The 20,652-nt window shown below is 30.3% G+C and overlaps 1 protein-coding gene across 1 annotated transcript; it reads right to left on the bottom strand.

Annotated features, from left to right (window-relative positions):
- Positions 1-5,015: 5,015 nt before the first annotated feature.
- LOC139528834 (epidermal differentiation-specific protein-like) lies at positions 5,016-17,364 on the bottom strand. The gene is made up of 14 exons (XM_071325056.1): positions 17,326-17,364; positions 17,175-17,214; positions 15,479-15,600; positions 14,055-14,205; positions 13,423-13,562; positions 12,794-12,917; positions 12,403-12,432; positions 11,545-11,666; positions 10,006-10,156; positions 9,287-9,426; positions 8,334-8,463; positions 7,575-7,776; positions 7,082-7,244; positions 5,016-6,184 (listed from the first exon to the last, which is right to left on the bottom strand). The coding sequence occupies exons 2-14, from the start codon at positions 17,190-17,192 to the stop codon at positions 6,037-6,039; spliced, it is 1,641 nt and encodes a 546-aa protein (XP_071181157.1). The 5' UTR covers positions 17,193-17,214; positions 17,326-17,364; the 3' UTR covers positions 5,016-6,036.
- Between the last annotated feature and the right edge of the window lie 3,288 nt (positions 17,365-20,652).

Genomic DNA, 20,652 nt, shown 5'->3' with positions numbered 1-20,652 from the left:
CAGACGTGTTTGTTTACTTTTTGTATATTTAAGAAAAATATATGTTTTCATATATGAGTTTAAACCATTTGAAAAAAATAGATAATGATCTTGACATAACTGTAACTATTGTAAAGAATAATTGACAATGAAGCAGTTAAATATATGCAGCTACCATTTTTAAACGTTATAATTGAGTACAAATATTTCTTAACTAAATACATAAATGATATAATCAAATAATAATCTAACGACGTATTCACATCAAACAATGAGTACTGTAAGACTTTTTACAACTAATTTAATTCAATGAACACAATGGTTGCAAATAAAAGTTAGTTTCATCTTTAATAAATGAAGGGATAGTTTCAACATGGAGTTCAAAATGTTATCGAAAAAAACATTTTGCCTTGTCAAACGGAGATGAATAGTCGGAACCGTAAAAACACATTCTATTGATTCGGAAACTTTGAGAAATAAGTGAATATTGGATAAGGACAGACCAGATACGGACCCCTGATAGAGTTTTTGCAAAGTTACTTTATGTGCAGAGAATTTGACACACTCTCTACATATGGCGTCATATTTAATGTTGCCATTCTGATCGTTACTTTGCTTGTGCATCTCACACAGTCAAAAAGACATCCAATGTTGGCAAAGGTTTTACGGCTGCTTGAAATAGAATCCAAGTCACCATATTTGTATTCACCAGTCACACATGGAAATCAAAATCAAAAAGAAGATGTTGTATGATTGCCAATGCGACAACTCTCCACAAGATACCAAAAGACATGATATTTTATGGTATCAGTAAAATATGTTGCTAGGCAATAAACTGTTCTTGCGAGAAAAGATCTTCTAATGAACTTTTACGCAGTTATATGTAAAGAGAGTTACTAAAAAGACCTGTAACATACTAGTATCTTATAAATTGTAAACCGTTGCTATGCGCCATTTCTGTTGCTACGTTGTTGTCAAACATTTATATAATAGAGCTACAATTAAACTGAAATTTTCATTTCTTACCAATTATTATTCTTGAACATGCATTCTGTTTTCGCATTCATTAGTACTATAAAATGACTACTTCATTTGCAGCAAGCTTTATTTTAATATTTTATGCTGTTGCTAAGCAACATTTGTGTTGCTAGGCTCAATATGAACCTAGTAAAAAAAATACAAATATTGCTTACCCATTGTATTATAATGTAACACCATTATATGAACACAAACAATGCTGGATTCATACTTAAAAGGAAAAAAATAACCTTTAATTAACCGTTGCTAGGGAATATTTCTGTTGTTAGGTTGTTGCTAAGCATCTTGTAAACTCAAATTGAAGTGACTATTCATTTGTAACTTCAAGTTATACTCAAACCAACCATCTTATCTGGAAATATGGTTATTTGTACAGATACAGCAATTCATATCTGCTTATTCTATTATCTAATGAAAACGGTTGCTAGGCAACCTTCTTTTTACCGGAACATAAAAAAATGATTTTTTTTAAGTTTCTTTACTTAGGCTAACAATGGTATGAATTAAGGCTTCTTTGGAGGGGGGGCCAAAAACGCCCCTTATCATACCTTCTCCTTTACTATAGGTCACCGTACGGTCTTCAACCATGAGTAAAGTCTATACCACACAGTCAGCTATTAAAATCCCTGATATCACAAATGTCAAAAATTCAAAGGAGAAAACTAACGGCCTAATTGATGTACAAACAAATGAACGAAAAATAAAAATTTAACACAATGTAACAACAAACGACAACCACACAATTACAGGTTCCTGACTTGAGACAGGAACACACAGACGAATGTTGCGGGATTAACCATGTTAACGGGATCCCAACCCTCCCCTAGCCTTGAACAGTGGTGTAACAGTACAACATAAGACCGCACTATAAAAATCAGTTCAAAAAAGCTGAACTCGTCAGACAGATTGTAAAAACATTCTATCAGCAAAAAGTCCCCACCTCACTGAAAATCATCTGATTGAAATTAAAGGACGCCGAACATCTGAATGGGTAAAAAGTATCTTTTATTTTCTACGACAATAAACATTGCGGACTATTATGATCAGATTAGACTAGTTTTCTTTTGTTAAGAGAATAAATTATTGGGAAGTATGTGTCACCTTTTAAGATGATAGCATAATATCGTGTTCATTTCGGAGGCACACGACTACATAAATACAAATAACTACTCTAGTTGGGAAATATCAGAAGTAGACACGAAAATCACTTCATTTCACTATTCTTGACATATCATCATAAGGAATGTTAAAAACCAAATCTTCCTAGTATTTTGTGCATGAAAAATTATATCTGTTTAAAATAATGAAACCTAATGAATCTCCTTACGGAAAAGTGACTGAAGTTAGGAGACCTTGTACATTTATTGCAGTATCAAATATTTCACGAATTTTGCGTTAGGTTTATTTTCGCGAACATGAATACACGCATATATAACTTCAGTAGTTTTCTCTTTGCCTTTTATCATGTCTTTAACATTTGTATAAGTTTTGGGTTTTCGAATAGTTTGAAATCGAGCTTTACTATAAAGAGACTTTAATCGTTCCAATGTGCATTTGATATTATGAAGTTTGTAAGAACTATAACTTGCTCAAAATTTGCTCACTCATAAAAAAAAAAATCATAGAAGCATAAAAAATATTACGACATCGTTTTGAAATCTAAAATTGAATATCAAAATTAGTTAGTGTGTAAAGTTTTAAAGGCTGTTGCTTATTTTATATTTGTTTATCATGAAGTCGTCGTTTTTCTTCCGCAATGCGTTTTGTATTATGTGGTATTTTCAACTGTTTTCTTAAAATATTTAAAATTCTTTACTTTTCGAATTCCTCATACTTCTCAATTATAACTTTTGAAGATTGCACCAATTTTTTCATAATCGCTATTCGTTCGAAGCACTGTTCTGTATTGACATAATGCCTAATTAATTAATATGACTTATTAACTTATTGAAAAGATGTAATACCGTATGATGAGTATCACATGTGACCGGAAGTGACAATTAGGAAACAACAAGAAGGATCTTGTCTTCCTCATTTCAGACACAAATATATGGATATCATTTTTTTAATAAAGCTATCTAGGCGCCATTCATACAACAGAAAGATCTACCTAGCTATAAAACCAGGGTTAATTAATTCTTATTAGCATGACAAAATGCTTTTTATACCAAGTTAGGAATAGGACATTTGTTTTCTATTCGTTTGAAGTATTTGAGATATTGAGTTTTTCGTTTTGAATTTTGCTTGGACTTATTTTTGCTCTTTTTACTTTTTAATAAAACCGTAGCTTTGTATATCCCTTATCTCAAACAAAATTATAAAGGAGTCATATTTTTTTTAATCAGTATGACGATTGGACACAAATAGTAATTTTGAAGAAACTGGATTAATTTCTTATCATCTATTAAGAAGCTAAATAAGGAAAGACCTTGAACTGTTCTCTGAAATTATTATTTTATTAAATGTATGTGAACTTTTGCTTTTGATAAACAAAGTCATATGTAGTCATCTTTACAATCAACACTGATGACTAGTTTAAGGGGTTTTGGCATTTGGTGTCACAGGTTTAAGAGAACACACTCCATCATCATTATACCAAATAGTTTGCCGCTTTTACAAGTCAAAAATCAATTAAGAAAAAACAAATCCTTGAAACAAATTAAGTATAAGTGAAACAACAGAAACACTGAACTGCAATAAAAGCAATGTACAAAGACATGGACTATTTGATAACAACTGCCATATGCATGTCTTGGTATAGGATATTTAAAGAACAAATGAAGTTTAAACCTTGTTTTATGACTAAACGAACCTCTCGCTTAAATTTACGGAGTGTACGAGCATATTGTGTCAATTGAGAAATTATGCGATTGAGCAGATGGTATGTCACTGCTGAGAAATGGAAAATTGATAATTGGAAATTTGAAATCATCCCGTTTTGCAAAGATGTGTGTGTGACAAGATCAAGGTGGGAAGCAGTAATTCTTTTAGTGAGCATCACTGGTTAGTTTTGTGTGGACAAAACGAACGTCTTGCGTATTAAATTTTAAACCTGGTACCTTTTATTAGATATTATTCGTGTGTTTCTTTGTCCTATATGTTCTCCCACTTATTTGTAATGTATTCCTGTCATGTAATGTTGTCATTTTAATGTTATATTTAACATTGCCATAAAAGCGAGAGTTTTGGCATGCCATTAAACCAGGTTCAATCCACCATTTTTTTCTTAAAATGTCCTGTACCAAGTCAGGAAATGGACATTGTTATATTATAGTTCGTTTCTGTGTGTGTTACATTTTAATGTTATGTTTCTGTTGTGTCGTTGTTCTCCTCTTATAGGTTGCATTTCTGTAAATATTGACAATGCAATTTCCCATAGAAACTCCCTTTACAGCTAAAACTGTAATACTTTTACTATGAAGTTTTGAAAAAAAATTTATCATAGAATTGAAAATTCATATGCACTAAAAAAAAATTCAAAGATCGAAATATAGGGCTGTGCGGCATATTTTCCACGTTAATATGCCCTGAACAAGAGTTTAAACTAACACTAATTTTCTTAACTACCCCTACCTCGAATGAAAGGTTACAACAGATTTCAATGTAAACAATATGCACATGTATATTTACTGGTGACATTCCAATGTTATGTCTCTGTAGGATGGACATAACACAGAGAGCATAACTGAGAACCAGTAATTAAACAAAATTTCTTTTCTATAAATATTCAAGATCTCCACAAAAGAGGCGGGGTTTGAGAAACAGCTGTGTTTACAAAGTGCAACCTATATTTGATGCGTTTCCCTCAGTTTTAGTTTTCAACCCTGATTTGTTGTTTTCTCAATTTATTTATGAGTTTCGATCAGCGGTATAATACTGTTGCCTCTATTTATCAGTAGTATCATGAAGTACTGACTGAAATATACAACATTGCAGATTCCTAGAGTCTGTTTGGAACCTAACATCAGTTTGAACCAAACATGATAAAATAATTCAAATGATTGTTAACAATTTTATTTGGAAAAAGCAATATATAGGAAAACCATCAAAAAAATAAAAGGACATGTATGTGTATATGTTATATGAAACAAAATTTCTTAGTAAATGTTTCAGAAGTTTTTTTATCACATTATGTCCAATAAGCAGTTTTCTATAGATAATCCCTATTGTTTATGTTTTTGCTATCAACCCTTTTGGTTCCTGAAGATAAGATGTTGGTGTGTTACATAGTCGCATAATAAACTGTATGTATTTAAACATACCGTTTATTGATTTTAACAACAATACGTAAAAACTGCTAAAACTGCAAACAAATGATCCCAAACTTACATTTAAGGGTAACAAGTGTGAATCAATGAATGCAAATCATATTTGGAATATCACTGCTGAATATGCTTCAAAATGATAAGACTAATTTCTAATTATCTAATATAAATTGAGCTGTAAAATTTAAAAACAAAGTTAAGCTTCTTATATGTTTATTTAAAGTCGTAAAGGAACTTCGCTCTGCAGGTGTTGACGTTTTATAATAAAAACTCATTGTTCCACTTGTGATAAAAAAAAATAAACATATTTATTTTTTTACACCAAATAAGTATTTCATTCATTTACAGACAAGTCAACCATTAGTTTTATTATGTGTTCAGAGAATAATGGGTTATAAGTTTTAAAATATAATATTGTAACAATAAGTGCTGTCTACATGTTGCTTATTACAGTTTTAAATATAAAAGTTAACAGACAACCGAAGACGAATTTAAAGTCATGACCGTCACTTTCGGTAGCCGTTCAGGTCGAATGCAGCTAATTGTTTAAAACTATAACAAGCAAATATTACAATATATGCGTGATTAGTTTGATTTGATACATTATGTGCTAAATAAAGCAATTAAATAAAAATAAAGTCACTACTTGTAAGACAAAATCAATAATTCTTGACGAGTTAAGCGTCCGATTTACTTGCCCATTATAGGCTGATTACAATTTGTTATAAGCTAATTCTTTAAAAGATTCTCATATTCATGTCTGCTTAAATTCTGTCTGAAAGCCAAAGTAGTTAATCCCATGGAAGGTGCCTTTTTCTGTCCATTTTTTGTCTCCTTGGTGAAAACTTGCAGTGTATGGTACATCCATCTTGCCTTTTCTAAGGGAGGATGTCAAAGTTATCCTGTTATAAACAAATTAAATGTTCATTCATGCAGTATAACTTATGTTTATATTATTTGAACAAATATAATACTTGATAGTTTCGCATTACTTCTATAAATATATTTCAATAATATTAGAATTGTAAAATGAGAATACTACATAGTAGCACCAACATCAGTTTGTTTCCTTGTGATTACCAATTAGTCATTTCCTCTGCTTATAAACAGTTTTGATTGTAGGATTTGAGAACAGTTTGTGTTATTTGTGATGTTTATTTTGGATATTCATTTTTTGTGTAGATCTAATTTTTAATCATTGCCATTATTGCTGCTTACCTGTATCTTGCTTTTGTTTAACCACCATGTTAGATTTAAATGTTATACTATTTAGGATTCAAATGGTTGTTTAAACTAGTTATAGATATACTCAGGGAAAAATCATACTATTTTAATCAATAACCGTAACGAGATCTACTGGATGATCAGTCAATCTAAGGACTGATAGTCCACGACAGGCGGTAATAACGCAATGGTAATAAAATTCATTAATTGGTGTTAAACGTCACTTTTTGTCGGAGGAAGAAGTAGCACTTGGAGAGGAATAACAATCCTTGACAGGAAAACTAAAATCCTAGTCAATTAAGATGAGAGTCGAGTGCACCTCACACGTGCTGTATTTGAACACACAACATCAGTGTGACAGGTTAGTAATATAGTATTTGGACTTCTTAGAACACTGGACCACCAATGACCCTTTATTACGTTAAGAAATAAATTAAACATACAATGACATTGATAACACTTACAGAATAGATTGAGATATAAAAATAGTCACTTTAATGTTAACAATATTGTTTGGTTCATTTTTGTCGTTTGAGTAATGTTCCTTCCTTTGATTTTTTTTTAATAATACTAACGTAGATTTCGAAGGTATTTCTGATGGGTAATGAACAGTCCAGGTTTCTGTTTTTCCTGTTTTCTTTCTTTCGTTTGATCCAATGTTGTAGAATGATTCAGCACCCAATTTCATAGATGTGTTCATGGAGGTGAAAGGAATGGAAGTTTCAAATGAAACTTCAGCTGTATGAAAAAGATAGTTGTATAAAGGTAGGACAAAAATGAAATCCCTGTTAGATGTCACATAAATCAGACTGTTCAAATCATTTGTTAAATTTATAGCAATATAGGATATGTTTGTTTTCTTTATTTCTGTTATATTACCTTTATGAAATAATTCCATAGTTGTGTTTTCTTATATTTCGTGCAACTGTTGTGACACAAATTGACGATTTTAATCAAGAGTTTGTAATAACAAATGATACATTTGTTATACAAATTTAACATGTGTGTTTTTTTGGGTTTTTTTTCATTTCGGGAGACATTCTTTAATTATAATAACGCAGTTCTCACCTGATACCTTAGTTCCTTTTTCCCAGCGAAATTCGTATGAATCTTCAGTTTTGACAGTTTTTTCCTTTGAAACAGACAGTTTCTGTTTGACATCGGTGTTGTTTTTCTGCGTCCAGGAAAATATATCTACCATTTCTTCTTCACATGATCCTCTATCCATATGGTAATCAATGCCATCAACAATAATTGGAAAGCATGGTTTCTACCATAATACACAAATTCAATGAACAATCCGTAAACAAAATTGTTAAATCGAATATTAAATTTGAACTTTGCTTCTTTGAGTTAATTAACTAATTTTAGTATAAACTCCGTCAACTTATGTTTCCTTAACACAACAACTGGTGTATTCCGTAATTGTTTGAGATCGAGAAGTTTCCACTATAATCAATCTAATCCAGGTACAATGTTTGCTGGTTTTTTTTCGATGATTTGACTTGTGTTTAAAATATTGAACGACAAAAGACTAGCAATTGATTATATAAAACAATTTGTACGCCAGACGGGAGGTTCGTCTACAGAAGGCACGAAGTAACACTTAATGTAAACAGCCAATTAAAGAGCGCAGTTGAACAGCTTTGAGGTCCCAAAATGCTTAAAATTATTCCAAAATTATGCTAAATGCTTTCGAAAATTTCAAAGTTTTTTAATCATTTAAACTTCCTTTGAAATCAACTTTTAACATAAGATAATCATATTTGATATTTTATAGGCATATACGGCATTATTATTTTATCAGTAACACAAAAAAATACATACTATTTGGAGTGCTCTAAGTGACGAAAGTGTGTCATTCCTGTAGATTCCATCTGTAGCTCTGGAGTTGTGGTCACCTGGTAGATACAGTGTCATTTTCCCATCAAAATTGACACCTTCAAATCCGACCCATCTGTTGATTAAAATGATTTTAATGAATCAACGAAAGAAATGTGTTTAATTATTATATCTAGTACACAAATTAGGCAATGATATTGATTTAAACACAAGCCAAGTGCGATATGTGATTAAGTGTTATAAATTTATTACAATACGTCCTAGTTTAGTAGTTGTTACATTGAAAGAGTTTGTTTTACATGAACTGATATATTTCTCAAATATTTTCACAATCACGTATACATATCAATGCGTGGACATCTTTTGAATATCCATAATTCTGTTAATCAGTTATAATATGCATGACATTTCGATAATTGTCAAATACGTATATCATCTTATCATAAATAATCTTACAAACATTTTGATGTCTCGCATATCTAAATTAAGGTTTTTATTCTATATGTAATTCGAAATGAGAGGTTTAAGGCTTAAATAAACAGCAGATAGATCTCACCAATCGGAAAACTTCTGTCCTTTTATGTAATCTCTTTTCAATGAGATTTCACGATAATCGACAAAACTATTTTTTTTTACATTTATGTTCTATTCAAAACCCTGTTTGCCATCATTGTTGGCAAGTGGGATCATTCGATTTATTTTTACAAACTGAATATCAGAATGATGATTGTGAATTTAATCCAGTATTTTAGAAGGATATATTTTTGTAATATTTAACAATGGACGAAGACGACGACGGACGATGAAACAGACAACGGACGCGAAGTGGTGAGAAAATATCACTTGCCTTAAGGCAGGATGATGAGAACACAATAAATGATTGCTTAATATGATAGAAAATAACAAACTATTTATAATAAACTATAAATCCAACTTACGCTCCACTATGCACTCTGATAGATGATGCTTTGTCGTTCATTTTATACCATCTTAAGTCCAGAATGTCTTCTGTGAACTGTAAAGCACGGCCTGAAAAATCGTGTTCATATACGGTACACTTTGGTTCCTCAGTGCAATCCTGCAAAATAAATTGTGTTTGAAGATACTGTGAAATGTTTTGCTTGAACCGCAGTAAACTATTATGCACAGCTTGTATTTTGGCCTTTTAATAAGTTTGTTTTTAAATCTGCAACTTAAAAGATACAGAGTTAAAATAATCAAACTATTCCTGAGTTTTAAATGTGCTAAAATAAAAAAAAATGAATGGGGTAAACGAGACAACTATCCTTCTGGTCACCATACAGTTTCAATTTAAAATGAAAACAAAAACAACAGTCTGAATTATGTTACACATCAGAAAGCAAATATTGCATCTAGCAACCAAGTACAGCCACTGTATTAGCTAGATACTAGTATATAACACGGGTTGAATTTGTTTGTGAGATTATGTAGCCGTTCCCTAAACCAGTGAAAGTGATTTAACATCAAAACTTTTCAAAGATCAACAGAAAACTTTAACATAATGCATGTTAAATAAATCAATTCTTCAGATACATGTCTAGACGATAAACAGTTTGTTTTTCGGAATTAAATTCAACAAAAAGATATATTTTTTAATATTATAACTTGTAACATTACAAAAGTGAAATAGACGTACGAAATCTAATGGCTTTAATGAGGATACAGTATCGTTGAAACATTGAAACCTTGTGTCTTTATCTCTTTTACCAGCAACGAGGTTTGTCCTGTCTCCTTCAATTACTACACAAATATGTCCTCTATATCTACGGTATTGGTACAAAACCCATCTGAAGTTAATACAAAAAAGGTGAGCCGTTTTGATATGATCTGAATATAGAAAATCTTAAAGTCATATGAACATTCTTCCATACAGATATATGAACTAGGACTTGTAAAATACGTTTCATTTAAAATGTAAACATTACTAAAAGTAGTGTTGAAGGATGCACTTGTCTCTTTCGATAGTTAATAAATCAATATTGTAAGGCACGAATCGACCTCATATACATAATAGATGTAAATAAACAAACAACAATAATAAACACACACATACACACACAAGTATATATAAATATGAGTATACAGATTATCTGTATGTATGTGCATAATCCTATATACGTAGTCAACAATACTATTGAAAAAGAGTCAACAATACTTTAGACCTCGTATTTCGTTGAATGTGGAGGTTTGGTCTTCCAACAGACTATTGGAATCCCAATTGGTACCAATTGCGCTCCTCTTGTTGCAGATTTGTTTTTATATTCCTATAAAGCAGAATTTATCCAAGGGCTTGTACAGAAAGGAAAAAAGAAATTAGCCCAGTCCTTTAATTTCACCTTTCGGTATATTGATGATGTTCTGTCTAATAATAATAGATTCCGTGATCACTTACACATGTTACATTTAATATATTCATGTGAACTTGAAATTAAAGATACTACCGACACAGATAAATCTGCTTCATATTTAGACCTTTTTCTCGAAATGACTACTGATTGTAGGTTGAATACCAAAATTTATGACAAACGCGATGATTTTAATTTTCCTATTGTCGACTTTCCATTTCTGTGTAGCAACATCAAAGCGGCACCGGCATATGGAGTATATGTGTCATAATTGATACGTTACTCTAGAACTAGCTCAAAGTACGTTGATTTTGTGGAACGAGAAATACTGCTTTCTCAAAAGTTGCTAAACAGGGCTATGAATCAATCAAATTAAGGTCATCGCTCAAGAAATTTTACGGTCGCCATCATGAACTGATTGGTCATTATGACAAAAGTGTGTCAGAAATCATATCTGGTATTCTTCCTCAGTCATAATAATTTTCCATCATTACCGAATTGAACAAAGAAATAACACGACGGGTGCCGTATACGGTGCAAGAAATGCTTACCCTTCCTGAGCACCTGATTTCACTCCCGGTTTTTAGTGGAATTCGTGTTGTTCTTATTTCTTATTTATTACTGTTGATGTAAATTTCCTTTGGTTTTATGAGTCTTTGTTTACTCCTTAGTTTTGATTGTTATTGTCTTCGTCATAAAGTGGGAGGTCACATTTCTAAGTTGATCGAACACGTGTTTAAGCGTTTTTACCCACAGAATCAATTGTTATTTCAGTATGTCTGTGTCGTATGTTCAATTACAAGGATATGTGAGATATAAAACAAACTTACACGCCACCTTCTACAATGACACTTGATGCGCAATCAAAGAATCCTGCATCTTCCATATCAGGATGAGCCTCCGTGAATGTTTTAGATCTCCCCTTAAAATTTGCATGTTCATACAAGGTGATCTGCAAAGAACAAATAATAGAAAATAAAAGTTTTTTTTTTAATTAATTAATTGTGAAAATTTTAAAATAAATTATACTATACAGAAATGTAGTCTTCATTAAAAAAAAATATTTGATAGTAAAAATATACTGTTTGTTGTTATATATAGCAATTTAAGAGTTAGAAATAACAATTAGTTCATTTTTGCATAGTAAAAACTTCAAACATAGCTTTTTATCTTAATTGGTTTATATGTCTTCATCCTTTTGACAATGTTTTGATTTTCAAATGCTTTGCCTCGAGCATCACGGAGGAGTTCTTTCTGGGCAACAGGTACATCTGACGAAGAAACACGGTACCGTTATTGTTTTTGGATAAACATTCAAAGTAAGCCAGAGTGGTGATGCAAATACTTAAGTCTTGTGTTTGAGAAACTATTAAACAGAGAACTCAATTGCACGTGATATATATATTGTACGCAAATCACACAAATCAATGAAATCAAGATAAATAGTTCGGGTTTACATTTGCAATAGCTACGATTAATTAACACTCACAAAATAAAGATTTCAATAAAGGCATGTATAAATTGAACTGTAGTAGATTAACACTGAAACAAGGACTTTAACTAGAAGGCGTTGTCGTTAAAAAGAGAAGATCCGAGCTAAGATATTTAACATTTAAACATAACGAAATCTATATTTTTACTTTTAATATAATAATTATTATTATTAAGTTATGGATTCAACTACTTACCTTTGGTTCCTTTTTCTTTTTCTTTGATTTCTGAAAGAATATTTACAAACTAAATCAACAATTTGTTTGATTTGTACAATTCATATTTTACAATCAAGACATTAAACAATAAACATTCTGAAGGTTCTTGACTAATTCTTTTGATTCTTGATTATAAATACTTCAATTTAGAAAATATCCAAGTTGTCCTACATCTGACTTGCATTATGTCTACTGATATTTAAGTATGCTGTTTGATGTGACAGGCTTTTTTGCATGTATGAGTTGTTTGATAAAAAAAAATATTTAAAAAAATTAAAATGTCAATACATGAAATAAATATAAATGACATAATATTCAATATAGGATATAAAAAAACAGAGAAAATAAAAGATCCAAAATTGAAAATTACAAGTGCTCTTATTGACGATAGTGTATCATTGTTGTATTCTCCATCTGTGGCCTTCATCATATGGTCTCCTGGTAGGTATAGTGTCTGTTTACCACCGAAATTTACATCTTCATATCCAACCCATCTATTTGAATAAGAAAAAATCACTACATAAAATCTTCGATTAATCTCAAATTGAGCATTGGTGTATTGATTGTGTTTTTTTTACGAGTCAGGTTTGAGCATATATGTTTAATGTGTTGTCATATACAGCAGTACTAAAATTATTTTGTTCAAATCTCGTACATATTTTCGGAACACATCTTACGTACAAGAGTATTTGAATGTATAGTTTTAGTATTAATAAATGATGCCAATCAAATAAAGATAGAATTATAATAATTACTATAAGCTGAAAATTAAAAAAGGTTAGTGTGAGAGATACTAAAAATGTAAGTCAAGGGAAAACAAAATCTTACTGAATAGGGGTATAAATGTTTCTAAGAAAGCTTAATTTCACTATCGATTTAATGTACAATGTGTTATACTGTAAACCTTCTATAATAACTGAGTAGCAAAATACAAGGATTTATAGGTAAGTATATCTGAAAAAAACTGTATTCTAGAAACAAACTTTAAATCAAACTTACATTCCATTGTGTACCCTGATAGAAGAAACTTTATCGTTCATATTTTTAGTTCGTAGGTCTCGAAGATCATCTGTCAACATTAATGAATTTCCTTTAAAATCATGAACGTAAAGAGTACACTTTGGGTCCTCAGTTATATCCTAAAAATTAAAAAAAACATAAAATTTGAGATGTAGGGGTATACCAGTACGTCAAGTTTTCGAAACTAATAAAATGTAAAGAGAATCAAACATTTTTTTACAAAGCAAGCATAATTTTTTATGTGTTTTTCATACTTTTTAACAATTATGTTTTGCTGAATTTCTAAAACATATGAAATTCAAACGTTCCATGCATCTTATTTATGAATGATTAAATTAACTGTACAGTAAGTAATCAATAAATTTTATAAATAAGTTTTAAAAAATCAGAAATATATCAATTGTCGTCAACAAACAGTTTCATAATTGCAGACAAATTGGCTTCTCATAAAGAACATTATATATATTCAATAAAAGGGGGATAAAAGATACCAGAGGGAGACTCAAACTAAATGAACTGACAATAATATGCACACACGTACGGCAGAATCACACTATCATAATTCTTTTACATGCCAAATTTAAACATTTCAAAAACAACAATATACATACGATATCTAGTGGCTTTAATGATGATACTGTGTCATTGAAGTTATAAAAAAGGGTGTCTTCATCTTTATTACAGCTCACAAGGTTCATTCTGTCTCCTTCCATTACTACACAAATACTTCCTTTATAGTTACAGTCCTGATACAAGACCCATCTAAAAGAAAATGAATTTTAATTTTTTTAACCGATTTCAAGCTATATAATGATAGTAAAAATATAACATTAAAGCTCCGATTTCTTATTAAGGTAGCACAATACAAAGATTTTTCATCCCCAATCAGACATCTTTAAACTGATGTAATTCCACTTATCCTTCTTTAAATTTTATAAATGAGGTACCAAAAGATAGAAGAATGATTAATCTTTCAAATTGTGATAATTTCATGATGACATAATTATTACATAATTAACTGTTGTGTAATTAGTTGCTATATTGTGATGTCCATGCTTGAATGAATTTAGCTTCTTTGTTATTCATAGCATCCCAAAATATTTTATAGATTCTTGCTCAACACAGTTTGACCTCCAAAACTGTGTCTCAGATTTTTCCTATTGTATTTCATTCTCTCATAAATCTTCAATGAAGTTTGCAACATCAATTCATAAGAGATCACTAAATTCAATGTGGTATAAAATTTGTTCTATTGATGTTTTTGGAAATCTGAGACACAGTTTTGGAGGTCAAGCTGTGTTGTACAAGAATCTATAAAATATTTGGGGATGCTATAAAGAACAAAGAAGCTAAATTCATTCAAGTGTGGACATCACAATATAGCAACTTATTACATAATAATTAATTATGTAATAATTATGTCATAATGAAATTTTCACAATTTGAAAGATTAATCTTTCTTCTTTCTTTTGGTACCTCATTTATGAAATTTAAAGAAGGATGAAATGAATTACATCAGTTTAAAGTTGTCTGATTGGGAGTGAACAAATCTTTGTATTGTGCTACCTTAAAGTGAGATTGTGCTTGAATTTAGTAAATGCTTCTAAAATATAACATTTATCAAACAGATACATCTACCTTTTATGTTTTTCTATAACGAAATTAACCGTGAAGAATAATACTACACACCAGTTATAATTTTGTAAATATTATGTGTTAGATAGCTGCAACTTTTTTTATATTATGTGCTATGCTCTTTAGTCGGATTATTATCTCTTTGACACATTTCTCATTTCCATTTTCCCTTTTAAGATTTTTATAAACAACAGGACAGAAAAGCAATTTTTAAAAATCACTTTCAATCTTCGCTATATGGTGTCATTATTTTCAACCTTTAATATTTTGAATATTTCAAATTATAAACCTGATGTGTTTTGGTATTGCAATTACTACACAACTTTGGTTCATGTTTGTTTCTCAATGTGTCGTTGTCGCATTCTTAGATGCATTAAACCTTTTGATGAAAGAAACTTACACTCCACTATCTACGATTACACTTGATATACAGTCGTTCAATCCTGCATCTGTCAAGTTGACATGACCCTTCGTAAGTGTTTTAGACTTTCCCTTAAAATTTGCATGTTCATATATGGTGATCTACAAAAGAATATGCAGTCGTTATATATCTTTTATATGAGGCTCATTTATAGATCTCTATGTCAAAATAAAGGTCTTGGATGTAACATTCACCTGACAATCAATAATTACATTAGGTTAAGTGTTGCCTATATTTAGTGCCACGTGGAAAACAATAGATTAATATTTTATTTTATCATATAATCAGCCTGAGTAATATGTACGACGTTGCTCTTTAGATAATTATATAGTTTTCGGCCTGGTCCAAATCAACCAACCATGTTCTAATACCGTTCTTATAATTTCCGTTGAAATTTTTATCGCTTTAAAACCATTTGATCTATTTCAATGCATATAAAGTAATTTTAATCATGCTTTCTATTTTATTATATAATAAACAAAAGTGAAAGTATGTTACATCAGTTGCCATATTAAAACGGAAATATAACACAGCTACCCGGACAGAAATTTCGAATCGATTCCACCGTTTCATTTTAGCCGATCAATACCCAGAACACAGAAACGTGTGAAATCAAAGAAACGTTAGCAGATTTGAAAATGAAACTCATCATAGATACCAGTTTGAAATTTTTAAACGCTAGACGCGCATTTTGTCTTCAAGAGTTATTAGTGACGCTAGAATAAAATGAAAGTTACTACAAGGGCCAAATAAAGTAAAAACTTATGAGCGATGAGGACACACAATTCATAAAGGTGTTGTCAAGTACAGCTAAGGTAATCTATTAATTAGCTAAAAAAAAGCCTCATTGTTTCGAAAATTCAAAGTTTGGTAAACAGTTAATTTATAATTATGACCATATTAATGATAATTAATGTCAACACAAAGGTGTTAACTACTGGGCAAGTGATACCCTCGAGGGTAAAAATTCACCAGCAGTGACATCGACCTAGTGTTTGTAAATAAATTCATCATCAATAAAGGGGACAAATAGCGAACTGATAAATAAAGGCAACAGCAGTATACCGCTGCTCAATATCAATAAATCGATTCAGCGAATATAAATACAAAATCCTGTCAAATAAACTTATAGAAACATAAAAAGATTTAGATAGCGAAAAAGTTTTTTTTTTAGAACAAAAACGTTTGATACTCGAGAAGTTAATGTCCATGAGTAAAGTAGAGCTATGTAGTTTTAATGTCATGGTTTCTATCATTACACCTGTATACTTAATTAGTTTACCTTTAGAAAAATGGTGATAACAGTCATTATGATAATAATAATATTGATACTAATAAAGATATAATTATATTACTAAAACTATTGTTATCATTATTATTCGTTTTATACAATTTTTGTGGATTTCATTGGTGAAGCTGAACCAAGAATTTAATGTTTAACAACGTAAACATTTTCTTACGCTCATAGGTGACCCTCGGCAAATCCACGCGATCAATATTCCACTAAAATTATATTTGTCCTCAATCCACAGAAATTGGAATCCACAAAAATAAACGAATCAACAGTAAAAGTTGTTCGAGTTTTGTCATATTCGTTATTTTCATTTTTCATTATTATCATCAAAGTTCTTATTGTTATCATTCCGTAAAGTAGAACTAAAAGAAAACTGCTCACCTTTGGTAGCGCCTTCATTTTATCTGACTTCTTTAGATTTCTGGAAGAAGATAAAAAGAATTAAGAATATGTTAGATATATGAATTATTTGAAACATGGTGCATAAAAAATACAAACTCGACTATCTTTTATTTATACTAGATGAAACTACCTTGTATTCTTTTTTAACAAACTGAATTTCAATAATAAATGAACTGCTTTGAAATAGCTTACACCATATTTATATACACAGTAGAAGAGAAACTGGGGGAAACCCAAGATTTTTTCCTGTATCTGTTGAACTGTAAAACATCTATCAGTGATATTTTGTAATTGTATGACGCGATAAGATTTCATGTATTTGTTCCTGGCCTTTTAACAAAACTCTCAAATTTAAACATAGTATTTTGAGACATTTAACACCATGGTAATAAAGACAATAATCAATGCAGGTTTCGCGGATTTGACGAAAACTACAACATATCAGGTTTGCACCAAAACTGAAAATTAAGATCAAATTCATTTATGTAAAGTTTCTTGGAATTACTATTTCCAGCAAACGATAACATCTGCAATCACAGTTAACAATCAAACCATTATTTAAAGAAATGAACAAAAACACGGAAAATACTAAAACGATTAAAAAAACTCATTAATTGAAACAATTGTGGAACAAAACTAAAACTTACGAAATAAAATTTGTTCAAAAACTACATAAAAAACTAGACATATCAACAATAACACAAACAAAGATAAGATAAAGACAGCAACACATTTCTGTGATGTAAATGAGAGACGAAAACAATCAGAGGGACTTTCAAAATGAGTCGAAAATAAACCTACATCACCATTGCTCAAAAAAATAAATAGTACATAAAACACGGAAACAAAGAGAATTATACACACAAACTCGGAGAAATCGCCGATGCTATGTAGTATTTAATTGAAAAGACGATTGAACGATGAAGAATTAATTACCAAAAAATCACCATGTTGTATAATAAAATCATGTCTATGTCTGTTATAACTTGTATGTATGTTGATTTCCTTGTAAAAAGAATGAAGTGTTAAAGTTGTTTAATTCAACATTCAATGCACCTGTCAAAATGTTCAAAAACTGTTACAGTGGTAATATCACACGCTCAAACGAAAAACTGTCATGTTCCTGACCTGGTACAAACATGTTCTTATAAAGTAAATGATGGACTTACTCTGGTATTATTTATGATTTCCTACACAGGCAAAATTTGCTAACGTGAAAATTTTCATGCGAATTTCACGTGAATTGAGATTCACATGATTCTGATGTGAAATTTTTCACATGATTTTCACGTGAAATTTACAACAAAAAAATTTGATGTTTTTCATGATTTTAATTAAATTTGAAAATTTATATGTTATTGGAATTACTCTATTTTAAAAATTCATGTGAATTTCACATGAACAATTTTACGTGATTTTCATGTGAAATTCACATGAGTTTCACATGAGAATCACGTGAAACTCACAAAAATTGTTTTCACGTGAGTTTCACGTATAAGCTCGTTTGGGGTGAAATTGATGTGAATTTCACGTGAGATTCACATGAATTTAAATTCACGTGAAATTGAAGTGAGTGAAATTTGCCTGTGTAGAACTATGACATATGTGCTGGTATTCGTTTGTTCACAATGATATGTTTGATTTATAGGAAATTACATTGGCATCATACATTTAGAATTTGGGAACAATAAGTTTTTATTGCATATTCAGAAATGACGCATGAACAAAACATTTTCATTTATAACATGTATATTAATTTTTTCCAAGTGGTGCCTTAATTTCTTTGAAAAAACTATCTTGTTCGGTACCATAAATCACTAAAATTTGATGCATCTTTGCCTCAAACAATATTGGCATCACCGCAGATAAGCGTAATATATCCCTCATATACAGCCATAAATCAAAACGGCTGTATTTCTTTGTTTATTAGCAATGAACTGTATGTGTACTTTATTTACCTACCTTGCATAACTTAAGGCAACATAGATTGATATTAGTTGATATTCGCGTCAAAATAAGGAAGAAAAAAATTCCAAGCATCTTGTCAAAAATCATAAACAAAAAAGGATTAAACTGGTTCGTAGTGATTTGACGGTCCCTCTGGTTTCGCCCCTCTTGTATATGAAAATACTTCCATACTGATACAAGGACTTGTAAAATACATCTAATTTAAAATATAGACATATATATTATTAAAGTAGTGCTGAAGGAATGCTTTTTTCGATAGTTAAATCGAAAGTTTATCGATGCTATTAAGTGCTATTGGCTTATTCTGTACCCTTCAATTCAAACATGTATAGAGATTCACGGTATAAACAATATTTCTGTACAACTTTCTGTTCAAAGAGAAAAGATAGAAAAAAAACAATTTATTTAAAATCTACTATTTTTTTTAATGTACTCCACGAGAGCTGACAAAGGCTAATTGTTATTCTTTTGGTTTCAGCTTTGGTTTCACTGTACGTTTCGTGGTAGATTAGACAAGTAACAGTCAGTAAAACTGAAAATTAAGCTAAGAAAAATATATTTAGAATATAATTTTCATGTTATGATTAGATATTTCAGTTTGTGTTATTATCTTTTATTGCGTTATGAACTCCGTTAATCTATTCACGAAATATTTATGTAAAGGCTTTATTTAAGATTTCATAAATAAACTTGAGAAGACCTTACATATATCTCTAGTTTGTTGATATGAGATTTTATCTGTACGTCTTATTTTGTATATTCAGCACGTCTTTTATTTAGTTCATGCCAATCAATTTTAAGTAAAACGAGCAGATTTTCGGAAGAAATTGTTAACTCTTTGTCATTCAAGCAATGCAGATCTGTCATATATTTTTCATAACAAAGGATATCTTTTAAACCAAACAATGTTTCGAAACTGAAATTAGTATTGCCGTATCTCCATGAAAAATGTATCATGTTATGAATAAATTTAGCAGCAAAAGTTAACAATCACAAAATCATCATACTTATTACATAAAAATAGTGCAAACTTTCTTCACTCAACAGCATTATACATTCATTTTATGTTCGTTATGTGGTTTTGTTTTGAAATGTTTTCCTTTCTTGTAATACAGGGGCCTTTTTATTACTAACTGTTTTTTTTCAAATTTCATATGTTTCCATGTAAATAATCACATCTTTGTTATTTGGTATATGGTTAGTTATGTCATCGGCAATCAAACCTCATCATTATTCTCTTTATTCATATCCTCGACTGGGTCAACGAACATACACTTTCCTATTCATTTGCATCTGTACATGTCACACAAGATAATATGAAAAATTCAGTTAAATTATCGATGAGACAATTATATTATATTTTATACTTTAGGTATGTTTTTGATTTGAACATCGCTTCTACATTAGTCTTGATAATTTGACGGAGGTTAATCTAGAAAACGATTCGGATACAATAAATTTATAACATTGAATTACCCTTCGTTTGAAA

Source organism: Mytilus edulis, chromosome 6 (assembly GCF_963676685.1).
Source record: "Mytilus edulis chromosome 6, xbMytEdul2.2, whole genome shotgun sequence".
In the NCBI taxonomy this organism is placed as follows: Eukaryota; Metazoa; Mollusca; class Bivalvia; order Mytilida; family Mytilidae; genus Mytilus; species Mytilus edulis.
This window is presented reverse-complemented; position numbering and strand designations above follow the sequence as displayed.